General features: G+C 38.5%; 1 protein-coding gene across 1 annotated transcript in view; it reads right to left on the bottom strand.

Annotated features, from left to right (window-relative positions):
• The window catches only part of LOC149303040 (adhesion G protein-coupled receptor V1-like), a 165,437-nt gene that overhangs the window by 19,903 nt on the left and 119,769 nt on the right, over positions 1-25,765 (bottom strand). The window contains exons 84-85 of the mRNA XM_089481806.1: positions 12,293-12,409; positions 8,716-8,894 (exon numbers count right to left, since the gene is read on the bottom strand). Of these exons, the coding sequence (XP_089337932.1) occupies positions 8,716-8,894; positions 12,293-12,409 (296 nt within the window). The remainder of the gene's footprint in view (positions 1-8,715; positions 8,895-12,292; positions 12,410-25,765) is intronic.

The raw sequence follows: 25,765 nt of genomic DNA on the forward strand, positions 1-25,765 counted from the left end.
GATTGCATTGGAAAATAATTGCGATACAAATATGTAAGTATATTTGAAAAAAAATATGATGGGTACATTAATAAAACTGTTGTAGTGATCCTGTTCTCCCCTTTAATGGCTTAAATGTTTTATGTATCCTGATTTTTGGATGCTGTCAGAATCCTGTGTCCTTTTCTTTTTTTTTTTTTTCTTTCATGTCCTGTTTTCATGCATGATTAGACCAATACAATGTATAGTCCGTATAAATATACAATTTGTATAAATGCCTAGCTACATTTTATATTTCCTCTTTCTTGCTTGTAAGGTTTATAGAGCAACATGGCACTTGAAAATGTCATTAAATGATTAAATGCAAATGATCTCAGCTGAAGTTAATTAACAAGACATTTTATCACTAGTGCATTTAATCAATAATATAGAAAAATGCCAGCGACAGAGCATTTATCTGGTATTTTGTGTTTTTAGAGGTGATAAATATTTACACTGTTGACAGCAATTTGGAAAAGCAAATTTTACTTCAAAGTTCGCTTCATCTGCATATTTTAATTTTTCACTGAAATTTCATTGGCGTTTGGAATATTTGCATGAATTTCAATGTTTGGCCATACTGTAAAGAATGTACAGGAAGCAAATAGCTCTTCCTTTAAAGTAAAACTTATGATACAGAAGTCATTAGGAGCGCTCTCCATCTTAAAATGCGTTGTTACCTTCTTAATCGTTTTAATCAAGTCAAGGTATACTGTCTGCACAACTGTACTGTTATGTCATCAATGCATGTGCGCACAGCACATGATGTTCAGGAGGGATATATATGACTGCTTGTCAAGGTGGGTAGTAGAGACCTGCGCGGGACGGCTTTTTTAAACCCGCTCCCACTGATTTTTGGCCCTCTCCAGCAATGTGAGTATTCCGCTCCCGCCACATTTGTGGCCAATCCCGCCCGCTCCCACCACATTTGTGGCCAATCATGCCCACCTCCTTACCTGAACTGTAGAGTTCCCGCGCAGTCCCGCAAGGCTGCCTTCTCGCTGCTCCCTCACAGTGTCTCTTCTCTTGCTCCGCCCAGGAACAAGGCGGAGTCACGGGAAGTCACATCACTTGACTCCATTTTGTTCCTGGGCGGAGCAAGAGAGGAAACACCGTAATGGAGCAGCGAGAAGGCAGCCTCGCGGGACTGCGCAGGATTACCGAGACCCGCAGGTACAGTGCCTGGCCACCCGCTCCTGCCTGCGAGACCCACCTCCCAATGCAGTCCTCTAGTGGGTAGCACCAGCATAACTGCAATGCTTGAGTGATCCATGAAACTTAGTGTTATTAAAATACTAAAAGCCATAGAAAGAGTTCCTTTCGGATTCCATCACACATGTTCAGTGTAGTTTGTCAGAATTTAAATTAATTTATATAGAGTCCATCTTGTCTGCCGATTTTTGTTATGATCTTCAATCATTGAGGTTGTCTTAGATTAAAGATATCCTAATGCCTATCACATGCATTTTCAACTTCCCTTACTGTATTAGCTTCTACCACTTTTGATGCGAGGTTGTTCCATTTATCTATCACCTTCTCAGTAAAGTAAAAACATGGAAGCAATGAACCCATCCATTTGTTATTGAGGTATTAATACACATATTTATTTAAGAAAAGAAAAGAATTTTTTTTTAACTTGCATGTCCACTGCTATGTGAAAAACAAGACTTAGTAAATAATTCCAAAATGATTGCCAAGAGAGGAAATACACACTTTACCACAGCTAAAAAAGCCCCACTTGTCAAACTAACTTCCATTTATTAGTTTGAATGAGCGTGGCAGATAACTCTCTAATCTTTACTTAGTGGTATATATTTTGCTGTATTGTATACCTTTTTGCTTCATTTGCACTTTTATATTCTGTTAATTATGATACGCTATAAGAAATTGTAAATGAAAGTAGCTATCGTCGGTAGGGTTTTTAGCAATAAACCAAGATGTGCTATGAAAGTCACACCCACGTAAATTAGCACAATGTTTACACTTTAGCTGGAAACTGCTTGATCATCACACGGTATTGAGCAAGATATGACCACTGATTTACGACACAAGGAGGAATTAATCAAATGTGCAAAACCATCCCAAAAGATAGTATGCCATGCAATTATTAGGCACGACCCGAATCATACAACTAAAAAATGGTTTGATTCTGTAAAAAATATGATACATTTAATATTACCGTATTTGCTCGATTATAAGACGACCCTGATTATAAGACGACAAAATCTAAATATTAATTTAGGAAAAAAACAAAAAGCCTGAATATAAGACTACCCTATAGGGAAAAAAAGTTTTACTAGTAAATATTAATTCATGCAAACAATTTTTTCATATTTAATAAAAGCTATGATTGAGAAAAATATATATATTTTTTTTTATTTCCTTTTATTTGCCAACCTGTCTCCCCAGTTATGCACGTCTGCCCCCAGGGTTGCCACTCTGCCCCCAGAAATGCCTTATACCCCCTATTTGCCAGTCTGCCCCATGATGTGCCTTTTAACCCTCTATATGCCACTCTGCCTCCAGAAATGTCTTATACCCTCCTATATGCCACTCTGCCCCATGATATGCCTTTTAACCCCCTATATGCCAGAGTGGCATATAGGGGGTTAAAAGGCATATCATGGGGCAGAGTGGCATATAGGGGGTTAAAAGGCATTTCTGGAGGTATATATATATAACTGCTAACAGCAATCACACTCCTATCAAGCCAAGGCAGCCAGTACATGCTGGAACCTGGGGATGATAGGAGTGTGAGTACAGCCTCCCTATGCCATGCTACCATGCTATCACAATTCACAAACATTTAAATTAGGGCTGAAACAACTAATCGATAAAATCGATAATAATCGATAATGAAAATCGTTGTCAACGATTTTCATTATCGATTAATCGAATCGATTTTTATCGATTAGAAAAATTATAATCCGACTTCAAACAGAGATCGGATTATAACACTAGAATCCAGATCCCCCGCAACACTGCAGGGGACCTGGATTCCCCTCACTGTCGGCCGGTCTCTCACTTCCGTCTCTCTCCCCCCTCCCATACACCCCTCTGACTCCTCCCCCCTCCCATACATCACTCTGCCTCTCTACCCGGCTCCGTTACTGACTTCATAGAAGCCTCAGCGTAAGTGAAGGGCAGTAACGGAGGCTGTCTGTGCGCATCGTACAGACCCCCACCGGCTGACAGATAATCATCCTCTCTGTCAGCCGGTGGGGGTCTGCATCGCACAGACAGCCTCCGTTACTCACCTTCACTTACGCTGAGGCTTCTATGAAGCTTCAGTGAAAGTTCCTGTCAGTAACGGAGCCGGGTAGAGAGGCAGAGCGGTGTATGGGAGCCACCCTCCCATACACCACTCTGGCTCCTCCCCCTCCCATACGGCACTCTTCCTCTCTACCCGGCTCCCTGGTGTCTTGTGAACCTCCGTGGCTGACAGGAGGCAGAGTGGAGTATGGGAGGGGGGAGGAGGCAGAGTGAAGTATGGGAGGGGGGAGGAAACAGAGTGGAGTATGGGAGGGGGGAGGAGGCAGAGTGGAGTATGGGAGGGGGAGGAGGCAAAGTGATGTATGGGAGGGGGAGGAGCCAAAGTGATGTATGGGAGGGGGACGAGGCAGAGTGGTGTATGGGAGGGGGAGGAGGCAGAGTGGTGTATGGGAGGGGGAGGAGCCAGAGTGGAGTATGGGAGGGGGCAAAGTGGTATATGGGAGGGGGAGGATTCAAAGTGATGTATGGGAGGGGGGAGGAGGCAGAGTGGAGTATGGGAGGGGGGAGGAGCCAAAGTGATGTATGGGAGGGGGGAGGAGCCAGAGTGGTGTATGGGAGGGGGAGGAGCCAGAGTCGTGTATGGGTGAGTTATAGTGGTGTATGGGGGGTATTATGAATTTCAGGGCATATAGGGGGTATAAGGCATATCAGGGGGGCATAAAACATATCTGGGGGTAAAAGGTATATCAGGGGGCTCAGTTGCATATCACTGGCATATAAGAGATATAAGGCATATATGGGGGCAGAGTGGCAAGCTGGGGGTCAGATGTGCATAACCGGGGGCAGTTTGGTAAATAAAAAAAATTTAAACAAGGCTTTTTTCTCAGTTTTTATTAAATATGAAAAATAGTTAACATATGAATTAATATTTACTAATAACTTTGTATTAAAACCTAGTTTGAGAAACAGTGTTTGGGTTCTTGTACTTTTATTATTATGTCAGTAAAATAAGAAGGTGAATAGAGAGAGGCCATTGTGATAAAGAGATGAAAGTGTAAATTGTACGTTTTTTATTACATTATTTTAAATAGAAATTTTTTTTATTTTTTTTTATCCGATTAATCGAAAAAATAATCGGCCAACTAATCGATTATTAAAATAATCGTTAGTTGCAGCCCTAATTTAAATACTCATTCATTCCATTAATCACACATACTTCACACATTAATCACAAAAACCCTACCCCACCCCCTTACCTGAACAGCAGATCTCTCACTCTAAGACTTCTGCAGGGGCCCGGCTGTGCGAGCAACTTCTCTGCCCCCGCCCCCCAGTGACACTCTTCTAGCTCCCTGTTCTCCTGCCGCTGGTAGAAGAGAAGCTGCTCGCGACCAAAGCACCGGTAAGCAGCCTGGCCCCAGCGGAGGTCTGATTAGAAGACGACCTCGATTATAAGACGAGGGGTATTTTTCAGAGCATTTGCTCTGAAAAAAACCTCGTCTTATAATTGAGCAAATACGGTAATATATATATACACAGTTCTATGCAAAAGAAAAACAACTCAGCAAATGAACTATATTAAATTTCATAACATTCATTTACATATACCGTATTTCCCCATGTATAAGACGCACCTTTTTTCGAAAAATGTGGGGTCTAAAAACTGGGTGCGTCTTATACAGTGGTTGTAGATAGTAGATTACAGTTACTACTTACAGTCCCAACCTGAAGTCACACTGATGATTGGCCCCACCCCTTTCCTTATAGCGTCCACACTGCTCAGCAACTGATCTAAGTATAAAATTAATATTTGGGCTGCTGAAAGTTAGGGGAGGTGGGGGTTAATTTAGGGGCAATTATGGTTAATGGGGTGTTTAGGGTTAATTTAGGGGCAGTTATGATTAATGGGGTCTTTAGGGTTAATTTAGGGGCAGTTAATGGATGGGAGTGATGAGGATGAATTTTATGATGAATAAAACTTAAATTCAATAACTTTATGTAATACACTTTTTTTCAAATTTCGGTCCCCAAAATTAAGGTACGTCTTATACATTGGAGTGTCTTTGGGAAATACGGTATTATGCAAGTCACACTCATAGGATCTATCAGTGTTTTAGTGGATAAAGTGGGTACTTCGAAAATAGGAGACAAGCGCATGAATTCTATAGTGAGTTATTCTGATGATCTTTGAGATGGTTAAAATGTCCTGGGACAGAGATGGTTAAAATGTCCTGGGACATCATAAAAGAAGCACCAAACTCTAGCCACATCTGCCCCACACTTAACATATTAATTATATGCAAATATGTTTAAGCATATGATGAACAATAACACTAAAACTATTTACAGACATCAACAACAGCATCGTATGTTGACACCCAGATAATAGTACAGACGCAGAGGATCCAGGATGTTTTTAAAAGGGCGTTTAGGTTGCTAATAATTGACTCCACTGACGACTGACAGTTGGGTGTGCACTGTCGCTATCAGGGGCGTAACTAGATGCCTCAGGGCCCGGGTGCGAGAATCTGTTAAGGGCCACCCCACCCCCTCACCCCCCCCAAAAAAACATGATTTTTACCCAACAATTTTTTTTCAACAAATTCAATTTACATATTGAATCATATCTGTAAAAAAATCAGAGAAAAAGGGGCGCATGTACAAAGGGCATAATCCAGGGGCATCCAAGTTTTTTCTGCAGTGGGCCACTTCATCAGAATTGTATACGTGCGTGGGCCGCACTCATTTTTCACTGTGACAAAAAATATGGCCTTTAATAAAATAAAGTAAAATGCCACAAAACCTTTACTCTTCCTCTCACTGATTTCTGGGCCTTGAAAGTTTTGCGACTACAAATTCAGGATTCCCTCGATTTATTCTAGGGATGAACTAAAATGAAAATTCTGGACCAAAACATTCAGGGTTCACTTAGCCAAAACCGAAAATGACCCCCACCTTTAAAAATAATAATAACTCACATGTTTAATAAAAGTAGGTAACACACAATTGGACAAAATTAGCAATATGACTTGGCATGATAGGAGTGTGATTGCTAACAGCAATCACACTCCTATCATACCCAGGCAACCAGTAAATGCTGGTACCTAGGCATGATGGGACTGTGCTCGCTGTGATTGCTGTTAGCAATCACACTCCTATCATGCCAAGTCAGCCAGTACATGCTGGTACAGGGTGGCTGTAAGTGATGTGCAGACCCCATACTGCTGGCAGCATCAATACACAAGGGGGGCAGCTAGACAGGTTTCAGCATGAACTGGCTGACTTGGCATGATAGGAGTGTGATTGCTAACAGCAATCACAGTCCCATCATGCCTAGGTTCCAGCACTTACACATCCATCCAGTAAATGCTGGAACCTAGGCATTATGGGACTGTGATTGCTGTTAGCAATCACACTCCTATCATGCCAAGTCAGCCAGTACATGCTGGTACAGGGTGGCTGTAAGTGCAGACCCCATACTGCTGGCAGCATCACTACACAAGGGGGGCAGCTGGCCAGGTTTCAGCATGTACTGGCTGACTTGGCATGATAGGAGTGTGATTGCTAACAGCAATCACAGTCCCATCATGCCTAGGTTCCAGCACTTACACATCCATGCTATCACACACACACACGCACTCATTTATTCATATAATCATTAATTCACAGATTCATTCTCTCAATCACACACACTCATTCAAACACCCTCCCCACCCCCTTACCTGCACTGCAGCTCCTCGATGCCGCTCACAGACTTCAGCAGGGGGCGCGGCCTCCCTCTGCCTTCTCTGCTAAAGCACAGAGGAAGTAGGATGTCACGTGAACTCCGCTTCCTCTGTGCAGTCCAGAAGACCCTCCCACAAGTAAGTAGCAGGGCTTGAGGTGCGGCTCGCGTAAGATCGGTTGCCCTGGCTGCCGATCTTACGCAGGCCGCACCTCGAGGTCTCGCGGGCCGCATTTGGCCCGCGGGCCGCATGTTGGACGCCCCTGCCTTATTTAAAAAAAAAAAAAAACGGAAAAAAGATTTCGGGCGGCCCCTTGGCTTGGGCCCCCCTGCATTTTATGTGGTTATCTGATTCAACAATTAAATTGAGTGTTTACCAAATAAAGACTACAATTAGCTTGATTCAGTCAGTGGCCAATATCTAATCTAATATGGCTTCAAACAAATGCTTTGATACCTCTCTAAATAACAATAATAAAATGTGATATCTGTCCCTTCTATTGGTCATATACATCATCATATGTTGATTATGTGCAAAAATAAATATTTCTCTAACCTTTCAAATTAAAACAACAATGCAATGGTGCATTGCAATATATGTAAGGGCAGTAACATCTTTAAGGGCCAATAATGGTCTAGGTTAGCCCTTAAAGACAGGGGACTTAATATGATGCCCTCCATCCTGCAGATGGACAGGAGAATAACAGCCTGTTATCATATGAAGACAAAATTGCCATGAACTGATTTAAACAATGGTGTTTATGCACTAAAGATATAGTTTGCAGAAGAGTTGTGGTTTTAACTCTCTCACCTCACAATTCAATGTGAGGAGTCAACACTGCCCCTATACTGTGGGCAAAGAAATCCCGCTGATTTAACTATGCATTTTAATATAGAGCAAGTCAAGGCCGCCTGCAACAGAATCTCACTGATTGGCTCTCCATAATGTATAGTGAAGTCAAGGAGCTGAAACACAACTCTTAATGTGATCAGGAATGCAGGGTTACAGAGCAATCATAGAGTAAAACGATGGACAGGCAAAGATTCTGCCTTTTAAAAAAATTGGAACGGAAAAAAATTGCAAAATAGCAATAAAAAGTTACGGTATTTAAAAAAAAATTTTAAGGGACCCCTCTGATGCCAAAAAGTCCCCAAGGGATCTCTAGTCATGTTGCAATGCTGAAAGAGTAGTGTTTTGAAAAAGATATTTTTTAAAATATAAACATGAAGTATTTTCAAAAGCAGAACACAAACACCAAGGTTAAAAAAAGTCAAATTGTTTGTGTTCCTTAATATTCCCACTTTTTTAGATTTTGTTCATACAAATATGTTTGTTAGTTTATATATTTAGACATCGTTTTAAATGAAAGCTCTACCAGTCCTGATAAAAAAAAAACAGAAGGATATCATGAATGAATAAAACAGAAAAAGCGCAGAAAATGCTTCAGTCCTAAGTGTAAAAATACATTAAGCATTTTTATAGTTTTAAAGAGACAGGGGTGGAGTGATCCACCTGATACCATGAATGCTCTGCAGTGCCTGGCTGATCAAAAAAATAGAATATTCTATTCCCGCATAGACTCCTTAGGGCCCACACTGTTACCTGTACATGCTGTTCTTTTACATGTTTTTAATGAAATTTGCATGGAATTTATACATTTAATAAACAAATCTGAAAATTTTTATTAAAAAAAAAACATTTTTAGAAACTTTGTTATAATAGAGTAGCATTCTGCATATTTATATTAAGAAAAACTTACATATCTCCATGGACCAGTCCATAAATCTCAGCCATGTTTTTATGATAGAGGCTCTTCAGAATGACCAGATGAAGAATTACAACAAAAGCTGGGAGACCCCAACCCAAAACAAAAAACATCAGATGGCGTCGCTCTGCGTGCTCGTCATTCATCACCAGAATGTACCAAAAATTAACAGCCTAAAGAAGAACAAATAATAAGTTGCTGTTTTTTTTAACAAATATTTAAAGGTACAGTACTGTTTATTAGCCATTTCTCATTCAATATATCAAATTACATAGTTAACTGTAATGAACATCTTGTGGTCTTTGCAATATCCTAATACCAAATTATCAAATAGTCCATTTGGCAGGGCCATTCCACCAGATACCAGGATAGAATCATCAACCACATCTTGAAAAAGAGATCGGGGGTGTTTGGGTCTAGGAATTATGGTGTATAAAAGGTAGAGCTTTACTTACTTTAGACCTCTTTGGATAAATCTGCCACAATGATTTTTCTTTCTGGTCAGGATCAGTGCTTGGAGGGGGGTCCCTGACGGCTGGCATCAGTGTGGAACTTTACTCTCTGAGGTACAGCTAATTCGGGTGGCAATAGCACTAGTAGCTAAGTGCAGGACACACTGTGGAGTGGATCCATAGTGAGTGGCAAGCAGTGTGTCCGCCTTGCAGGGGTTCATATGTTTTATTAGATTGCATTCAAATAAATTGTCACAATGTTCAATAACACGGTGGCCTTTTATCTCAATGCCTCTGCAGCTGTGTCCTTATTTGAATTTAATTTAATGACTATATTGACATTGTACCAGTCACGAAATAATCTCTTTGCCCCTGTTTAATCAGCTTACACCTTTTCTGCTTTCATATGCATTTTGCAATTTAAATATCATCCCTCTTTGAGTCTATCTAGAACTATATGCTGATGGAGCTTCTAATACCGTTGTAATACCTTTTAATACCTGTCTTATGTTGTTTCAGACAGTACTGTTCCATTATATAACTTGAAAATGATCATGTAATAATATTTAAATGTTCTACCCAGCAAATTGATATAATGTCATTGCTATGTTAATGACAGATGACTACAATTACTTATTTAAAATGATATGACCGTAAAAATATAATCTCTCCGTTAGATGTGCTTTTCGGATCACAATGTCCAGAACAAATCTGTAATTCCCAAATTACAGAATGCCATCAGCCAGGTTATCAGGAATATGTAATGAAGGTATGCTTGTAGTTGACATCAAAACTCATTAGCAGCATTTAAAGTGTTGTATTTTGTCTGACATTGCATTATGAATGAGAAAAAACAACTTCAGCATTAATTTCAAATTCTAATTTTAAGAAACCTTTGACTTGTGCACACAGCCATGCTCACTATTATGTTCATTGGTACATATCATAGTATGTCCTTGGCATTTATATCAGGATGTGATCACATTGTACATTGTTACAATATGAGACAGGCAGTACAATTAGACCATGGAATGATTTCATGCCAAAGTAATGCTTAGAGACAATTATGTAATACAACCGATACCACTGAGTTTTGTTTCAGAAAACCTTTGGGTTTGTTCTAGCCTTAACAGAACTAATCTAATTTAAACATCTTTAGTGTGCATTCAAGTCTAGATCTAGAAAGGATTTGAATGAATTATTGCTATATATAATTCTTCAAAATGTATCAGCTTATGAAGACCACCCACCACCTTACCAGAAGAGCCACTTCACAACAGCACATACCTCTTTTGATTTTACAGATCCCTGTGCCAGTCAGGGGAGATCAGAAGAACTCCTCAACTGGCCCATGATCCCCACTGCACTCCAAGGCAGGACAGTGGTGCGGCAATGCCAAAAGTGCCGGAAAACCAGGACTGTCCCATGAAAAATTAGGGCATTTCCCACAGATGCTTGCAAGCATGACCTATAAGTGTGCCTTGTATTGTGTGAAACTCATACTGGTAGAGTTTCAGATGGAATATTTTGATGTTGGTGACTCTAGTATATAATGGAATTGTAACCCAAGGGACAGTTTCGCAAATTAAACCCCTGTGGTCAGATTTGGTTCTGATAACAGCATTCTATACCTGCCATTTGTGAGCTTATAGCAGACCAGTAAGCAGCATTGAGACAGGGATGCTCTGTGTCTTTATAATTCCCAGGTATATTTAATGTTTCAAGGTAGCTAGATCTTATTTAATGAATATTTAATCAATACAACTTAAACTCGGAATAACCTATAATCATTTCATATCGTTTTAGTGCTTAGTTAATTGCACTCAGAAATACCAGCTTAAGCAAACAATATCTGAAAATGTGTTATGTATTAAATACAGTGAATTATGGGCATAAAATACCCATGATCACAGCTTAGCGGATGTCAGCACAGACCTTATGGCTCCAAAGTAAGTGATGTGAACTCTGTCTTAATAAACATTACATTGTTATACTATAAGGGCTGTATAGTTGGACTAAGATAAACAATTATTTATAAGAGAACGAAATCTTCCTGATGAAGCAAAGGAAGTAAACAATGCACCAGACCAGGAAGAGCCCAATAATAACTAGCCATGGCCAACAACTGGTATGAATAAATGCAGAAGAGGATAAAGAGGGCAGCAATAACATTAGTGACATTCAGACACACAATAACATTAACAACAAACATCAGCAGACATAAGGTATTTTAGTACAGAAGGAGAAGATGGTCCTGCTCATTTGATCTTAAAATCGATTGGGCTTACACTGCTTGTTTGTGGGACCGAAGGGGTCTTGTGAGATTAAGTATTAGCCAAGATCATTATGCTTTTTAACTTAATTATGAATATGCAGGTAAGTTGATACATACTGTAAATTGACATGGCCTACATGTCATATGATAATTGATTAACCATAAAAAAAGAGGTCAAGAGGACATATTGTAGGACTTTGAGACAAGTATTAATTCAGATCAGAAGTTTAGTAACTGACCATTGTGACAATCAAGAAGTTACAATTTTTAGACACGGGTATTTTAAAATTTTAAATGGAGAAGGAAACGTATAGAAATGCGTCTCTTTCTCATTATGGCCTGGTGTAGTACTTCTCCAACAGGGCGGAGACCCACAAGTGGATCACAGGAAAAGACAGAAGAAACAGAAAAAAAGAAGTGGAGGGAAGGAGAAGCGGAGACACAAAGAAGGTAGAGAAACACTGATGTTTATGAGATAGTGAGTAATTTAGAATGAGGGAATAAGAGTTTATGAGGGTGAAGAAAAAAACAAAATAGAAGCGAAAAGTCAGAGTTCTCTGTTGTTTTTCGCATTTTTCATTGGGGTCCCTTCTCGTTTTCGGACATTCGTACAAATTGATGATATTGGCATGAAATAGTGGCAAATGAAAGAGCTTTTTATAACTTTCTGTGTTCTTTTAATGTTACTAACCTCAACAGAGAAAAGTAAAATTGCAGAAATGCTAAGGTTCGTGAACAATTAGACATTCATATACAGTATTTAGCGTACAGTGTTCAGCAGGATTAGCAGAATATGAAACTATTTTAAGCATTAAGCATTTTGGACACAGTAAACTGTACTCACCTGGATAAGCATCCAAACGAACTGACAGAGGTAGAAATAGTGAGTCACAGATGCTAAACCTGAGCAGCTTTCAGTGGAGAGCTCCCGGCTGGTATATGCTGAGGCCAGGAAAGAGACCTACAGGGTACAAGCAAGTCTATTAATATGATATATGCTGTAAAATATCAAATGTAACACTAGATTTTCTTTATTTTAGGACACTTTGAGAGAACGTATATATTACAAAATATTTTACCCTAAAAAGGACAAAAATGTATACTACTGTACAAGCTTTTTCCTATTTTATCAATACCAATAGCATGAGCAAGGATACAATAATACTATACAATATTGTTTTTCTCTTACTTCTTATGCTCCAAATGTTAATATACTGTTATATTTTCATATACGATAGTTACAAGCTAATAGCAATTTACAGGAGCAAACTAAACTCCATGTTATACATGGTAGATTAAGGACAAGGGACATTTTCATTGATGGGATATAAAATTAATAAATTACTTATGGTGTTTGAAGCAGGTAGTGGCACAAATCTTCTCAAAATGACAAAACACAGGCAGGGGAAATTGCAGCTTTCATGTGATAACATAATTATGATATTTAACATTTTCATAAATACATCTCAAAGTATACAATAGCACAAAAGCATTCTAGAAGCAATAGATTCTCTCTCCTTGACCCCATTTTGCAGACCTTTTTAAGATGTTTGTAATTGCTTGTGTTAAAAGAAAGGAAATATTTGCCAAAATGGCATGTTTATAACTTTACACACTAGACTTCCCTTTAAAATGTAGCAGGAATCAGTAGTGTAGAGATGTGTGCCAACGGGGGCACAAATCTCCACTCTTTGTCACATTACACCACCAGGGGTGAAGCGGCTCTGCAGCAGTTATGACTGGGCTGAACGGGGGCAACTGGAGAAGGCCTCGACTGCAAGTTACCATAATTAACCCCTTAATGGCAAAGCCCGTACATGTACGGTCTCAAAATGCATTGTTTTCATTAGGGACTGCCCATTGTCCTCAAGGGGTTAACAAGTCCTTGACATCAACCTGAAACCAGTGCAAGTTTTGCTTATTCTCTATAAAAATCACTAGGAGAATAACTAGGAGAATTAATCATAATCTCCTAATTGTAATGGATGACAGCTTGCGGCATTGAGTTAGCTGGTTGCTCAATTTAAGGAAATTTGGATCTGTTAGGCGATTTGATTTCGATCAACACTCTGACCCAAACTAATTCCACTTGCATTATGGCAAATCTCGCTCTCAATTTAAAATTCTTAAAATATATAAATTAGAGAATAATAAAAATCCAATTTTCCCAAATCTCTTTAATATGGCATTTTTTTAAAAAACATAGTGTGAAGGTGCCAGTAAAGTAGAATTTATTTTAAAACCTTTCATTAATTCCCCTGATCAGAAATCACAGTTTTATTATCTACCCTACCGAGAAGCGTCAGAGACACGTTTGAATGCCAGAAACTTGCTTACCCATAGTTAATTGGATTAATGTTGCCTCGCTTTTGATTAGATAAGCCCAGTAACATGCCAAGGCTTGGTTGTTTTTCTGTTCATGTAGAAACAAAACTGGTTTTAACTTTGATTATTAGAAAAGTGCAACAAAGGGACAAGAAAATTACTTGCATAATTGGAGTTTTCTTAGAAAAGGTCTAAGAAAATAGTTTTAAAGCATGACAAAGGGCATTTAACTCTGTTTTAGGAAAGACAAATAAAATATGTTGTCACGTGACCAGATAAAGCTGATATGGTTGTAAGCACAGCAGTAGAGAAAGGGAGTCTGGAAGCAAAGCTGGTTTGTATTTTACATGGAATTTCCATTTTTTTTTTTCACTTGATCTTTTCCCAATTCACCATTCTGTTATGTAAAATGTTTACATAGGTATAGGAGACGTGCTTATGTAAGTATGACAAATTTCAAACCCCCTATCAAACAGTACTAAAGCAAGCATTTACATGAGAACAAGGGTAAAAAGGTAATTACATAAAATATCCAGAATCCCCTACACCTAGGAAATATGGCTGCACCACGGAGAGACCGGCGGCTGGGAGCGGCGGTCCGGGTGGCGGCCCCCAATGAGAGGTGGGTTGTGGTCTCTGAGCCTGACATTATGCCTACTTGACTTTGCAAGACAGGTTCTATTGGTGTTTAGATTTGACAGAGCTGGCAGTAATCATGCCTGGGTGTTTCTAGTGAAATTGAACCCAATTATCAATTATATTTGGTTAATTGATTGAGTTAGTAACTAAAGAGGCAATCGCTTTTTCACACAGGGCCATATTGGGTTGGATAGATCTTTTCCTTCTATATATAAAATCTTTTAAAAACTGCATTTTGTCTTTACCCGGGTTATCATTATATAATGTTAAGATTAGTTGGATGATCTATGTGAAAAATATGCAAAAAAAAAAAAAGAAGAAATCAGGAATGGACAAATACTTTCTCACAGAACTGTAGGTTTTATATATAGTAGATATGCTCTATGAAAATACAATTGCATATAAATATGGGAGACAATAAATTGTGACATGTTTGTGCCATTTCAAAATGTAAAATTTGGCAGAAAAACTATCTTTACACAGACCAAAATCATTCCATAATTTATTGTGTCAGTTCTGCATTTCTCTTTATTTCTTTGATGCACTTGTCCTAACCTGTATTTGTAACAACAACCCTATGACATATCGTTATGATTAAAGACAGACCTTCCTTAGGGCTATGTAGCTCTTTGCATGAGCAGTAGCAAAGTACATTGTTTTTGCTGGACTTAAAGAAATGACCAAAAAGTGGGAATTCTTCTGGTTCTCAAGGTTCACCATGACCTTCATATATGACTTCATGCCATCATAACCTTCATGTATGACTTCATGCCATCATAACTTGCATACTTTGATTGTTTTGGATGAAGAGTGGCAGGTGTTTTGGCAGTAATAATAACAAATATTACTATTTCTTCTTCAGGATTAGGATAGAGGCACACCCCATACTGTATGCCTCGGCAATTTCTAGCCTGATTACCAGTCTTGCACAATGAATTGTTTTTATTTCAGCTGATGTGGAGCTAAAGTTCTTATGATGCTAGGTCAGCCATAATGGTGTTAATCCATGGAAAGCCATCAACATACCATCTAAAGCTGCAAAATGGCCAAAATATACTTCATTTTAAGAAGCATGGCTCGACGATTGGGTCAAAAGAAATAGAGGTCAAAGAAATTGCGGCTAATATGTAACTGGGTATATTATTCAGAACAAAAAAATTTAAAATTGCTTCCTGCAGTTCACACAAATATTATAGTTAATTTTATTTCTTAGGGGCACTGTGATACATATTCACTAATACATACTTTGTTGTGTATCTTTTCCCTAGAATTTAGAACAAACGACAAATTGGATGGTGTATATTATAACATAGTCCTTATTGCTGTTATTTCCATTAACGGTGGTTCAGAGTCCTTGAACAGCAGCTACTTCTTAACTACATTTCCAGACACAGGATTAGTGCATAGGAAGAGAACCTTCGCTTGTCTACTATATGATAAACTGATATGCCTATGATACTCTGCCCCTCCGCTGTAGTTCATCAGCAGCTTGAGAGCTGAAGGTTCTGTACTTCTAGAGCAGTTTATTTAACCTTGCTTCGCCATAGTTTGGGTAACCCATGTGCCTATATTTCATGTGCTGTATCCATTAGTATTCTGTTTTGGCCTTTAATTTATAAAATATTCATAATTAATGTTTTCATGAATATTTTCTCCCTAAAGGCAGCTTCTGCTCAACAGACCACAGCGGAAATATTTTCTTAATTTAATTAGTTTTATAAAGACATTTCTGATATAGCACTTAGAAGATTCAGTTGCAACTTTTTAATTACCAATAACACAAGCAGGAGAAATGTATTTATCCAAAAACTAAAATGTAAACTTTACTTTTTGTAGAAAAAAAATCTAATCTATTAGCAAAATGAATATAAGTATCGGGGACTTGGCGCTAGAGGACCAGGTCAATTTCATGGCTTTGCCTAGGTTATGTAAGAAATCAAAGGCAGAGCTTACCACGCATGTGTATACAATACTTGCTGAGCCAGCACTAAAGCCGAACACATCTCCAGCATGGCAAATAGCTTATAGTGGGGAAAGAGCACATACATATGGGGGGATTCTGCAGAATTCCCATGCATTTGATAGGGGAAACCACAACTGGATTAATAGCTGGAGTGAGCCTTTAAGCCCACAATATCCTAAAGTCTGTAACACTATTCTGAGGATAATTTAACGAAAAGTCTAGTAATGGGTAAAATACCACCACAAAGGGTTAAATGGCACCCTTTGCTATTCATTATTATAAAAATAAAAATATTATGGTTTCTATTATATATCATTAACAAATAATTGTGTGAAGTAAATTTTGTGGTTTTTAATTGTTTACTTTTAACAACTACAACAGATTATATATATATATTTTGCAAATGTTGATTTTGTTAACATGAAGCAAATGTGTTCTACTATTGAATTTATTTTTTTATTACTTATGTCGTTATTGATGTTGAATATTTCTAATACTGCATCCAGGCTCCTTGAAATAGCTGTCTTTAGCAGTCTCCTTCACCCTTTCTATCCCACCTCTGCTTTCCCTTCCCACAGTAGACGACGCCGGTTCAAACTGGCTGGCTCCAGACATAGCAGCATCCTCTTCATGGTTTGCTCTTGCATTCAGAGCCTTTGTTTCCAGTTGGAAAAAAAAAACTATCCTGCTATAGTGTAAAGCTCAAAAATGAAACATAACAAACATTAAATTTTTAAATAACATTATAATTATTCATTTTTGTATTGTATTATGGAAGCTTCAGCGGTTCCGTGCTAAGTTTTGAGTAAATTCACTTAACCGTATCTATCTTGAATTATTATTAGATAATTCCATTTTTAAAAAGTATCAGAAAAACATGCAATATGTTGTAGGAATATTATATATGCCTGTATTTATTATTCTACTAAGGTTTGTTGGTTTAGGTTATAAAGAGGTTAACATCATTTGGATATAAATTTTATATTGTCACTATCACTATTTTATAGTTTTTTTCTTTGGTATTTATCCATTATCCCTCCTCCACCAAACTTTACAGTTGCCACAATGCAGTCAGACAGGTAACGTTCTCCTGGCATCCGCCAATCCACCCAGACTCACCCATCAGACTGCCAAACAGAACTGCGCCAAAGTCCAGTGGTGGCGTGCTTTACATCACACGATCCAACGCTTGGTATTGCACTTGGTCATGCGAGGGTTGCATGCAACTGCTTGGCCATGAAATCCCATTCCATGAAGCTCCCACCGCACAGGTTTTAGCTATTAATGCACTAAGTTACCCGCTCTGACTTTAGGTGCTCTTGCTACACACTTCCACTTTCCAATAATGCTATAATATCTAGCATTTCACAAACTGATTTTTTGTGAAGGTGGCATCCTATCACAGTACCACACTTACATTCACTAAGCTCTTCAGAATGGCCCATTTTTTTCACAACTGTTTGCATGGCTAGGTGCTTGATTTTATACACCTGTGGAAAAAGGTGGGTCCCAATACTTTTAATGTCATATACATTATTTTTCAAGTAAAAGTGCTGTATTCAGGGCTAGAAAACCTACAAGAGATGTGTTGTCTTGACCTCAGCTATATTTCTTATTATACATGTGCTGCAGAGCATCGCGTCCAACATGGACAGTCTAAATTCTTCAAACAGGGCCGGAACGACTTGGGCTGGCCCACTCGCTGAGAGATGGCATGACCCTGCTGTAGTACCACAGCAATTTACATGTGAAAGAGGCTCTAAAGACAGGCAGTGCGCAAGAGTGTGTATATGTGTGAGTCTGTTGTTAACTGTGCGTGTTAGTGTGTGTGTCTTTGGTAGTGTTTGCACTGGGATGGGATAGGGGTCAGGGAGATCACTTGCCCCCCAAAAAATGCCAGTCCTTAAGTCTAACGCATAACATACTGTATTACCTATTCTTAAGAAGATTCAAAATTTTGCAAACACAGAGGGCTTGCTCTCATGCCTCTTACCTGGCCTTTGATGATGTCAATTAATCATACTCACACTCCTCATCAATTTTCAATTTAGGGAGTGTTAAATACAGAAACTGTTACTTTTTTATTAGGAAACGTAGCTTACAATTAACCATCTGGTTCCATGAGCTATTGTACGTGTACATACATATCATATATTCACTAGGACAGTGTAATGAGGATCGAGATCTAGAATTAACTATATTGAACTATTGCTGTTGGACAGAAATAAAAGTCTATTCACCAGTTTCGATTATACCAGCCACTGTACTGTACTTATCTTGTGGTTTTCCTGTATAAATATAAATGACAAAGAAGGTTTGCACAAATTGAGTGGTTAATAGGTGTCACACAGTGTTTCCTACTGAACCTGCACTTTTACTTACATTTCAAGTACACATTATTCTGGATTGGTATAATTACTGTAACACTGATTTTTTTTTGCTGATTTAACCCCTTTCATCACCGATAATGTACCAGGTATGTTATAAATAACTGAGGTGGATCTGCTGCATACTGACTGTAGCTCTCTGCCTCTCTCCTCACTGTGATTGCCAGCTAAAGAGATTCACATGTATATGTATATGTATATGTATATGTATATGTATATATATATATATATATATATATATATATATATATATATACACACACACACACATTTTAGCTTTTTTTTTCAATTGACCCTAAGGGTTTACTTTTTTATATTCAATTGCTTTTATTTAGTGTAGTGGGTGTCTAGTTAGTGGATAATTTTCCAGATAGGGTTAGGTAAGGGTTAAAAAGATCTGAAAAAAACAATGTCATATAATAAATAAATAAATACGGTTTACAAAGAAAAAGCCCTACTTGTCCCCAAACAAAACCATATAATTTGTGTGCATACACTAAATAAAAAAGAGGAAAATAACAGTTGAAGAACAGAGCAAAAACACAAGAATAGCTCTGCTCCTGTTGCGTAAAATCCTTAAACTGGAAACAGAAGTTTTGTAGATTGAAAAAAAAAAATACATTGTATCCCTTATAATCAGCCCATAGGGTGAAGTTAATTGGATCAAAACAATGTGAATTTGAGCCACCTACAAGACAATGACGTTGGTGCTTCTGCTTAGTAGACACATACAGGACACGGGAAAGACAAAATGTACAGTTATGAAAGGGAACATAATGTATTTACTGGAGTTTAAATGTCAATAATCAGACATGTAAAGAGCTCCCCCTAGTGGTTATAAATGATCAGATGCTCAGGTTAGAACAAGAGGCCAAACCAGACGGTGTAGATGTGATGTAAGGAAGTTTTACTTACAGATAAAAGGAACAGCCTCCCATCAGAAGTGGTAGAGGCTAATACAGTGAGAGAATTTAACATGTATCCATTATGTATAGCATTATGCTAGATAGCAACTTTTAAATAGGGAAAAGATATTTAACAAAGTAAAAGAGGGAAGCAAATTACAAAAGTTTGTAGTTTAAAATGAAGGGGTCAGAGTTCTATATGCTATTCAAGCTTAGAGAGTGGAACGCCCCTGTGCTAGCGGTAAGGGAATACAGTAAGGGAATTTAAGCATGCATTGGATAGGCATGAAATTATCCTGAATATAAAGCAAGACTATTAAGCAATCATTTTTTGACAGCAGGAAAAGTTGGCAGAATAGTTGGGTCAATACATCCACCCTGATATATGTGGTAAAAAAACCATGCATGTATAAGCGTAGGTTAAAAAACTTGTATTCATAATTACTAATTTCACAGTTCTCCAGCATGCACTGCTGAACTTTTCAACTGTACCAAAAAAGTATATTCGAGACTGCTGCCATCATACTGATTTGCACACAATGTTTATTCTTTTCTCACATTTGCAAGAGTCTGTGGCTTAACCCTTAGAATGCCAACCATGTTTAAAAATGTTAAGATTTCCAAATCATTAATAATCATCACTGGAAAACGTCATAATGAAAACGTCTCCAGCTGTTCCTGAATTACATGTGTCGATACACTCAGGCAGCCCTAGTTTTGGTTATCAGTGTTAGAGTTAACTACTGTGACTGTTCATAAGCAATTGTTTATGTAAAATGATACAAGCAGATTTCCTACAGAAGCTATCCCACCAGCGATCTTCCTATTTACCAGAAGTACTTCTGTCACCCGTCACCCGTCACCCTGAAATCTACTTCTAAATCACAAGAAATGTCAAAGCAAGATATAACTGTTTCCCTTTACAAGAATTCTGCATTACACGGCAATCCAGTATATAATGTATTCATACATACAAATCCAGTAAAGTACTTCAACATTAATAGTGTTATTTATTTATGTTTGTTTAAATACTTTATTGTACAAAACTGCCCCAAGGGGCAGTGTTACTCCAGTGATATAAATGAAAAAAATATATATATCTAAACCTATAATTTTACAAAGATGCAGAATATGAACTATGTGTATAAATAAATAATATGTATGGAAAGAATGCATTGGGAAGCTCTTGGCTATGGGGTGGGATAATATATAAGATTTAAAAAAGTGCAGAATCTTGCAAAAAATAATTTTCAACAAGGCTGGGCCTTCAGGTAAAAAACACATTTATTTACACAAGGTTAAAAGTATGTATCTGCATGGAAGTCACTTACAGATTGGTCCCCAAGCAAAACACCCACAATAGCCTAACAGTAGCCTGGGTCTTAATTATAGGACCCGCAATCACGAGCACTAATCCCCACATAAATATATAACCACATGCATACACACTGGGTTCCATACACATGGATCCAAGGTCCTGCTTGCACTGAGTATCTTTGCTCCTGTGAGTGCAGGCTGTTGGCTGTGGAGAGTCATGCAGCTTCTACTCTTACTGAAGGTGATATGTAACTACAAACAAAGCTTTTTACTAGCCGATCCTGTGATCTGTCAGAAACTGAGCTCTCTATACCATTGCTGATCATGCTCCAGCAATGGAACCTGTCTGCGGAACTGCATATAACCCTGCTTCACGATAGAGCCCCCTGTGGAACTGTGTTCCTGCTGTGAAAGTGCAGACAAATATATAAATTACATAGTAACTAAGAAGAAACCACCCCTGAATGTGACATGTATTTTATATAAAATTTAGCATGCATGTCTTCTTCAGAGTCTTAGATAGTCTTGACAGCTTGCAATCCATTATATGGCAGTTAGCCAATATAGGTATCATCTTTACCAGATTTGCTTTCTCTTTTCTATGGTGCATTAGATGAATAGAACATGTATTGTTAGCACTGTTTGTACTTCACAATACCGTGTGAACAGCTGTATGTCTGTACAGGAAAAGAGCTATATCCTGCTGCGCAGAGGTCATTGCATTTGATCAAAATAACAGTAATAGTTAATGGGGATTCTTCCTTCTTTTGTTTTCATTTGGCTATTAGGTTTGTAAACAATACTGACAGGCAGCTATTATTATAGGTTCATGTTTAAGAGCAATGGAGCAACACAACTAAAAGGAGTTCATTTCTCTATATAGTGTGTGTAGATTTAATTCCCAAAATTACAACGTTTTGTTAAATAACAGCACCAACCAGCCTTTCTTATGCTTAGCTTTAGTATACCAATTACATTCTATTTCCAGGTCATCCAGTTTGCTGCTGCTCCATTTTTTTCAGACTTTAATAGAATTTGTTCCCCATCTCAACAGCTGACAATGTATGCAACTTCGTTACTGGATGCTTTGAAAAAGAAAATCTCACTATTCTCAGGGTTGCTATTCTCAATGTTTTAAGTAATGTGACCAATAATAATCTGTATGAAGTCAGTAGATGTTTTACTTGTTTCAAACTAACTCTTCATTGCAAAAAAATAGAAAAGAATTTAGCATTGTATATAAAACCAATACATACTCTGGGTTCAACTGTTCACAAGGGCATGACTTATGACTAGATATGATACTTTGTATTGTGGTTAAAATGTAATCGCTATATTGCTTTCAGAAAACCAGTTTAGGTATTTCCACAAAATACAAAGTACAGGTAAAAAGCAGCACTTGCATAAATACCATGATTTCTTATTCTACTGATTATTCATATATATTTAATAAACATTTATAAATAAACATTTGAACCTGTAATAGTCATGCTCTCTGAAGATTACCGGAAACTTTTTTTAATTTAAAAAACCCTTTTTTTTAAATCCACAACAATTAGCCAGAAAAGTTCTTGAGACATAAATATAATACTTCATTTATCACCCAAATTAAAAATAATAGGGTAGCAGAAGCTTTTTGCTTGTACGATTCCTCATAGCATAACCTAGAGGGTTTGAGTCTCAAACCCTGGAAGAAAGTATTCACTTATATTATAGAAACAATTTGACAGAAGATAAAAAAAACCCCCAACATTTGACCCATCTAGTCTGATCCTTTTCCTGATGTAAAGACTCAAACCTTCATCATTCCTTGGTCTTGTCTTAGACAACCTTTTCCCTCCCATGTATATTTAAATTCCCTCACTGTACTATCCTCTACCATGTCTGCTAGGAGGTTATTCCACTTATCTACCTTTCCCCATTCACCATCACAACACGTTCCTGGCAGAAATGTCAATGACTAAGGAGCAACTCTTATTAGCCTCTAGATATTTATCTCTAGGCAAATAACTTAACCATCAAATACTATAAAAATTTCCAGAAAACTCTAGCTCTGTGGAATTGATGGCCTTCAACTCATCATCTTCCTTCAACTCCTTTCACCCAACTACATTTGAGGCGACTATCTGTGTTATACCCAAACTAGACAGTGATCCTGAGCTGTGAGGTAGCTAACATCCTTCCTTGTGGTTACCGTGTTCTATCTTCGGCAATTGGGACTAATGTTCATAATAATACATCAAAAGTTATTTATTTATTTAAACTTGCCCAGAAAATGAATACCTCTGTGTTTTTCTTATTTACAGGTGCCAAGAATGCAGGTCTTTCTGAGTACATTTTGCCTTAACCCCCTTTTTTGCGAGGCTATTGGACATTATCTGGAGAGCCACAAACATGGAATTGACCAACTCCCCATCTTCTCTTTTACTCCACCACACCATCTGGACAGTACAGAGAAATAAACATTCTGTTTTCTTCAACATTGCTATATTCCTGGTATTTTTTATTTTTTTTTTTTGGAATAGGAGTCAGATTCCTTCTGTTAGGATGGAGAGTATATGAAATACGGAGGCGCTCTACAAATCTTCCGGTAGCCTATTTGGTAGCATTTTTTAAACTTTCTTATTATTGGACAGGAAGCCCCCTCGATGCCACATTAGGAGTCTTCTTGATACTGTCAATGCTGGTATGATCTGATATGTATATTTTTGTTATACACCAAATACCATGTATGTTTTTATGCTTCTTTTTTTGGTTTTTATCTTCTTTGAAATTTATGTGACATGATTTGTCAGCTAGCTACTGTACATCACTGTTGCATAAAACACATAATAAAGATAATAAAAAAAACTAGCACGAAAGTTGCACCACAGCAATTAAGCACATCAAAACATTACTTTTGACACACTTTGCTGCTTCTACTTTGTGTGCCAAGTGAATTCTGTAATGAGATCAACTATCCAAAGACAAACCTTTGGACTGTTAGACTGATATTTTCTGGCACTTGGTGGCAGTGGTTTTGCAAATGAACATTCCCCTGCCCATCTCTCCACGAACTTTATCGGGAATATTTACTAATATTTATTTACGCATTCCGCTGCACTGATTAACCAACATTTTTAAAAATTATGTTACACATATGGTAAGATTTAAATTACACTTCATAAATTATATATATACAGTGCCCTCCATATATTTTATATAATATTTAAATATTGAAAATTATACCCTTAGCAAGCATTTACTTGGGCCCCCTCCACACTCCCTAGCATGCAATCACTCCCTCCGCTCCTACGCCAAAAAAACTTTCAACACTGACTGCAGATTAGGGGAAGACTGAGAGTCAGTGCAGTCATCCCTCCTTCTGACCCTACCGTAACACTGAGAGGTCCTCTCCCCATTATCATCACCAGAGTCTTTTTCTCCCCTCATTCACTAAGCCATACCTCTCTTTTACTTACTCCCTGTAGTTCAGGTATAGATCAAATAAACAACACATGGAAACAACACTTGCATGTATAGATCAACTGTGTAAGACATACAAACCCTATATTTGCAGGTATACATAAATAATGTTGCACACCCCAAAAGCCAGCCCTGGCATCCACATTGCCCACATAGAACCTGACCAGCACCCAGATTACACAAACAGATTACAGTCCAGCATGAGCCAACTTTGTCCCTAAACAGCCCCGTGTGAGCCATCTTGGTCCCCAAGGCTCAAACACCCTGCTTGTGCCATCTTTGCCTTTCCCTAAATGCCCATACCTCTGACCATCACAGGTTTATTCCCTGGTCTTACTCATCGTGATTAATGGCTAAGGGAATTTGGCCTATATACCGTATTGGCCCGAATATAGGCTGCACTTTTTCCGGGAAACTGCTGGGCAGGCAGCAGGGTTAGGATACAGATCCCCCGCAGCGGTGCAGGGGACCTGCATCCTACTCTCCGATACGCTCAGACAGCCTCCCCTGTCGGCACTTTCCACGGGGGGAGTGCCGGCACGGGAGATTGTCTAAGCGCATCGTGCAGACGTTCACCGGCAGCGGCGATGAGCGTGAACGACCTCCGCTGCCGGCACGTCTGCTCGATGTGCTTTAACAATCTCCCTTGCCGGGAATTCCCACGAGGGGAGTCCTGGCAAGGGAGATTGTTAAAGCACATCGTGCAAACATGCCGGCAGCGGAGGTCGTTTACGCGCATCGCTGCAGCCGGTGAACGTCTGCACGATGCGCTTAGACAATCTCCCGTACCGGCGGAAGTGCCGGCACCGGAAGTTGTCTACGCATATTGCGTAGGTTTCCCCTGCCGGCCCCGCAAGACACACGGGAGTCTGCTTTGGTAAGTGGTGGGGGGGGGGCACATCTTGGGGGCAGAGTGGCAGTGTATCTCGGGGGGGCAGAGTGGCAGTATATATCGGGTGGAGGGCAGAGTGGCAGTATATATCGGGTAGAGGACAGAGTGGCTGTATATATCGGGTGGAGGGCAGAGTGGCAGCATATCTATTCTACATTTTTTTTTAACTAAGAAAATTTTTTCCTTAAAAAAGCACCTAACTTTAAGGGTGCGGCCTATATTCGGGTGCGGCCTATATCCGAGCCAATACGGTATTATCTAATCTTTATATACCTGTGAAACAGTAAGTCATGGTTGAACAATTTCCTGTTCCTTGTCACCCAGGTATACTAAATGAAAAAAATTAATGGAAATATACTTCAAATATATTTTTCTTATATGATTTCACAGGGGTGCCAATATTTGTGCCACACATATATTTCAC

This window comes from Sceloporus occidentalis, unplaced genomic scaffold, assembly GCF_023333645.1.
Source record: "Sceloporus occidentalis isolate IW3139 unplaced genomic scaffold, rSceOcc1.0.p SCAF_16, whole genome shotgun sequence".
NCBI classification, from domain to species: domain Eukaryota; kingdom Metazoa; phylum Chordata; class Lepidosauria; order Squamata; family Phrynosomatidae; genus Sceloporus; species Sceloporus occidentalis.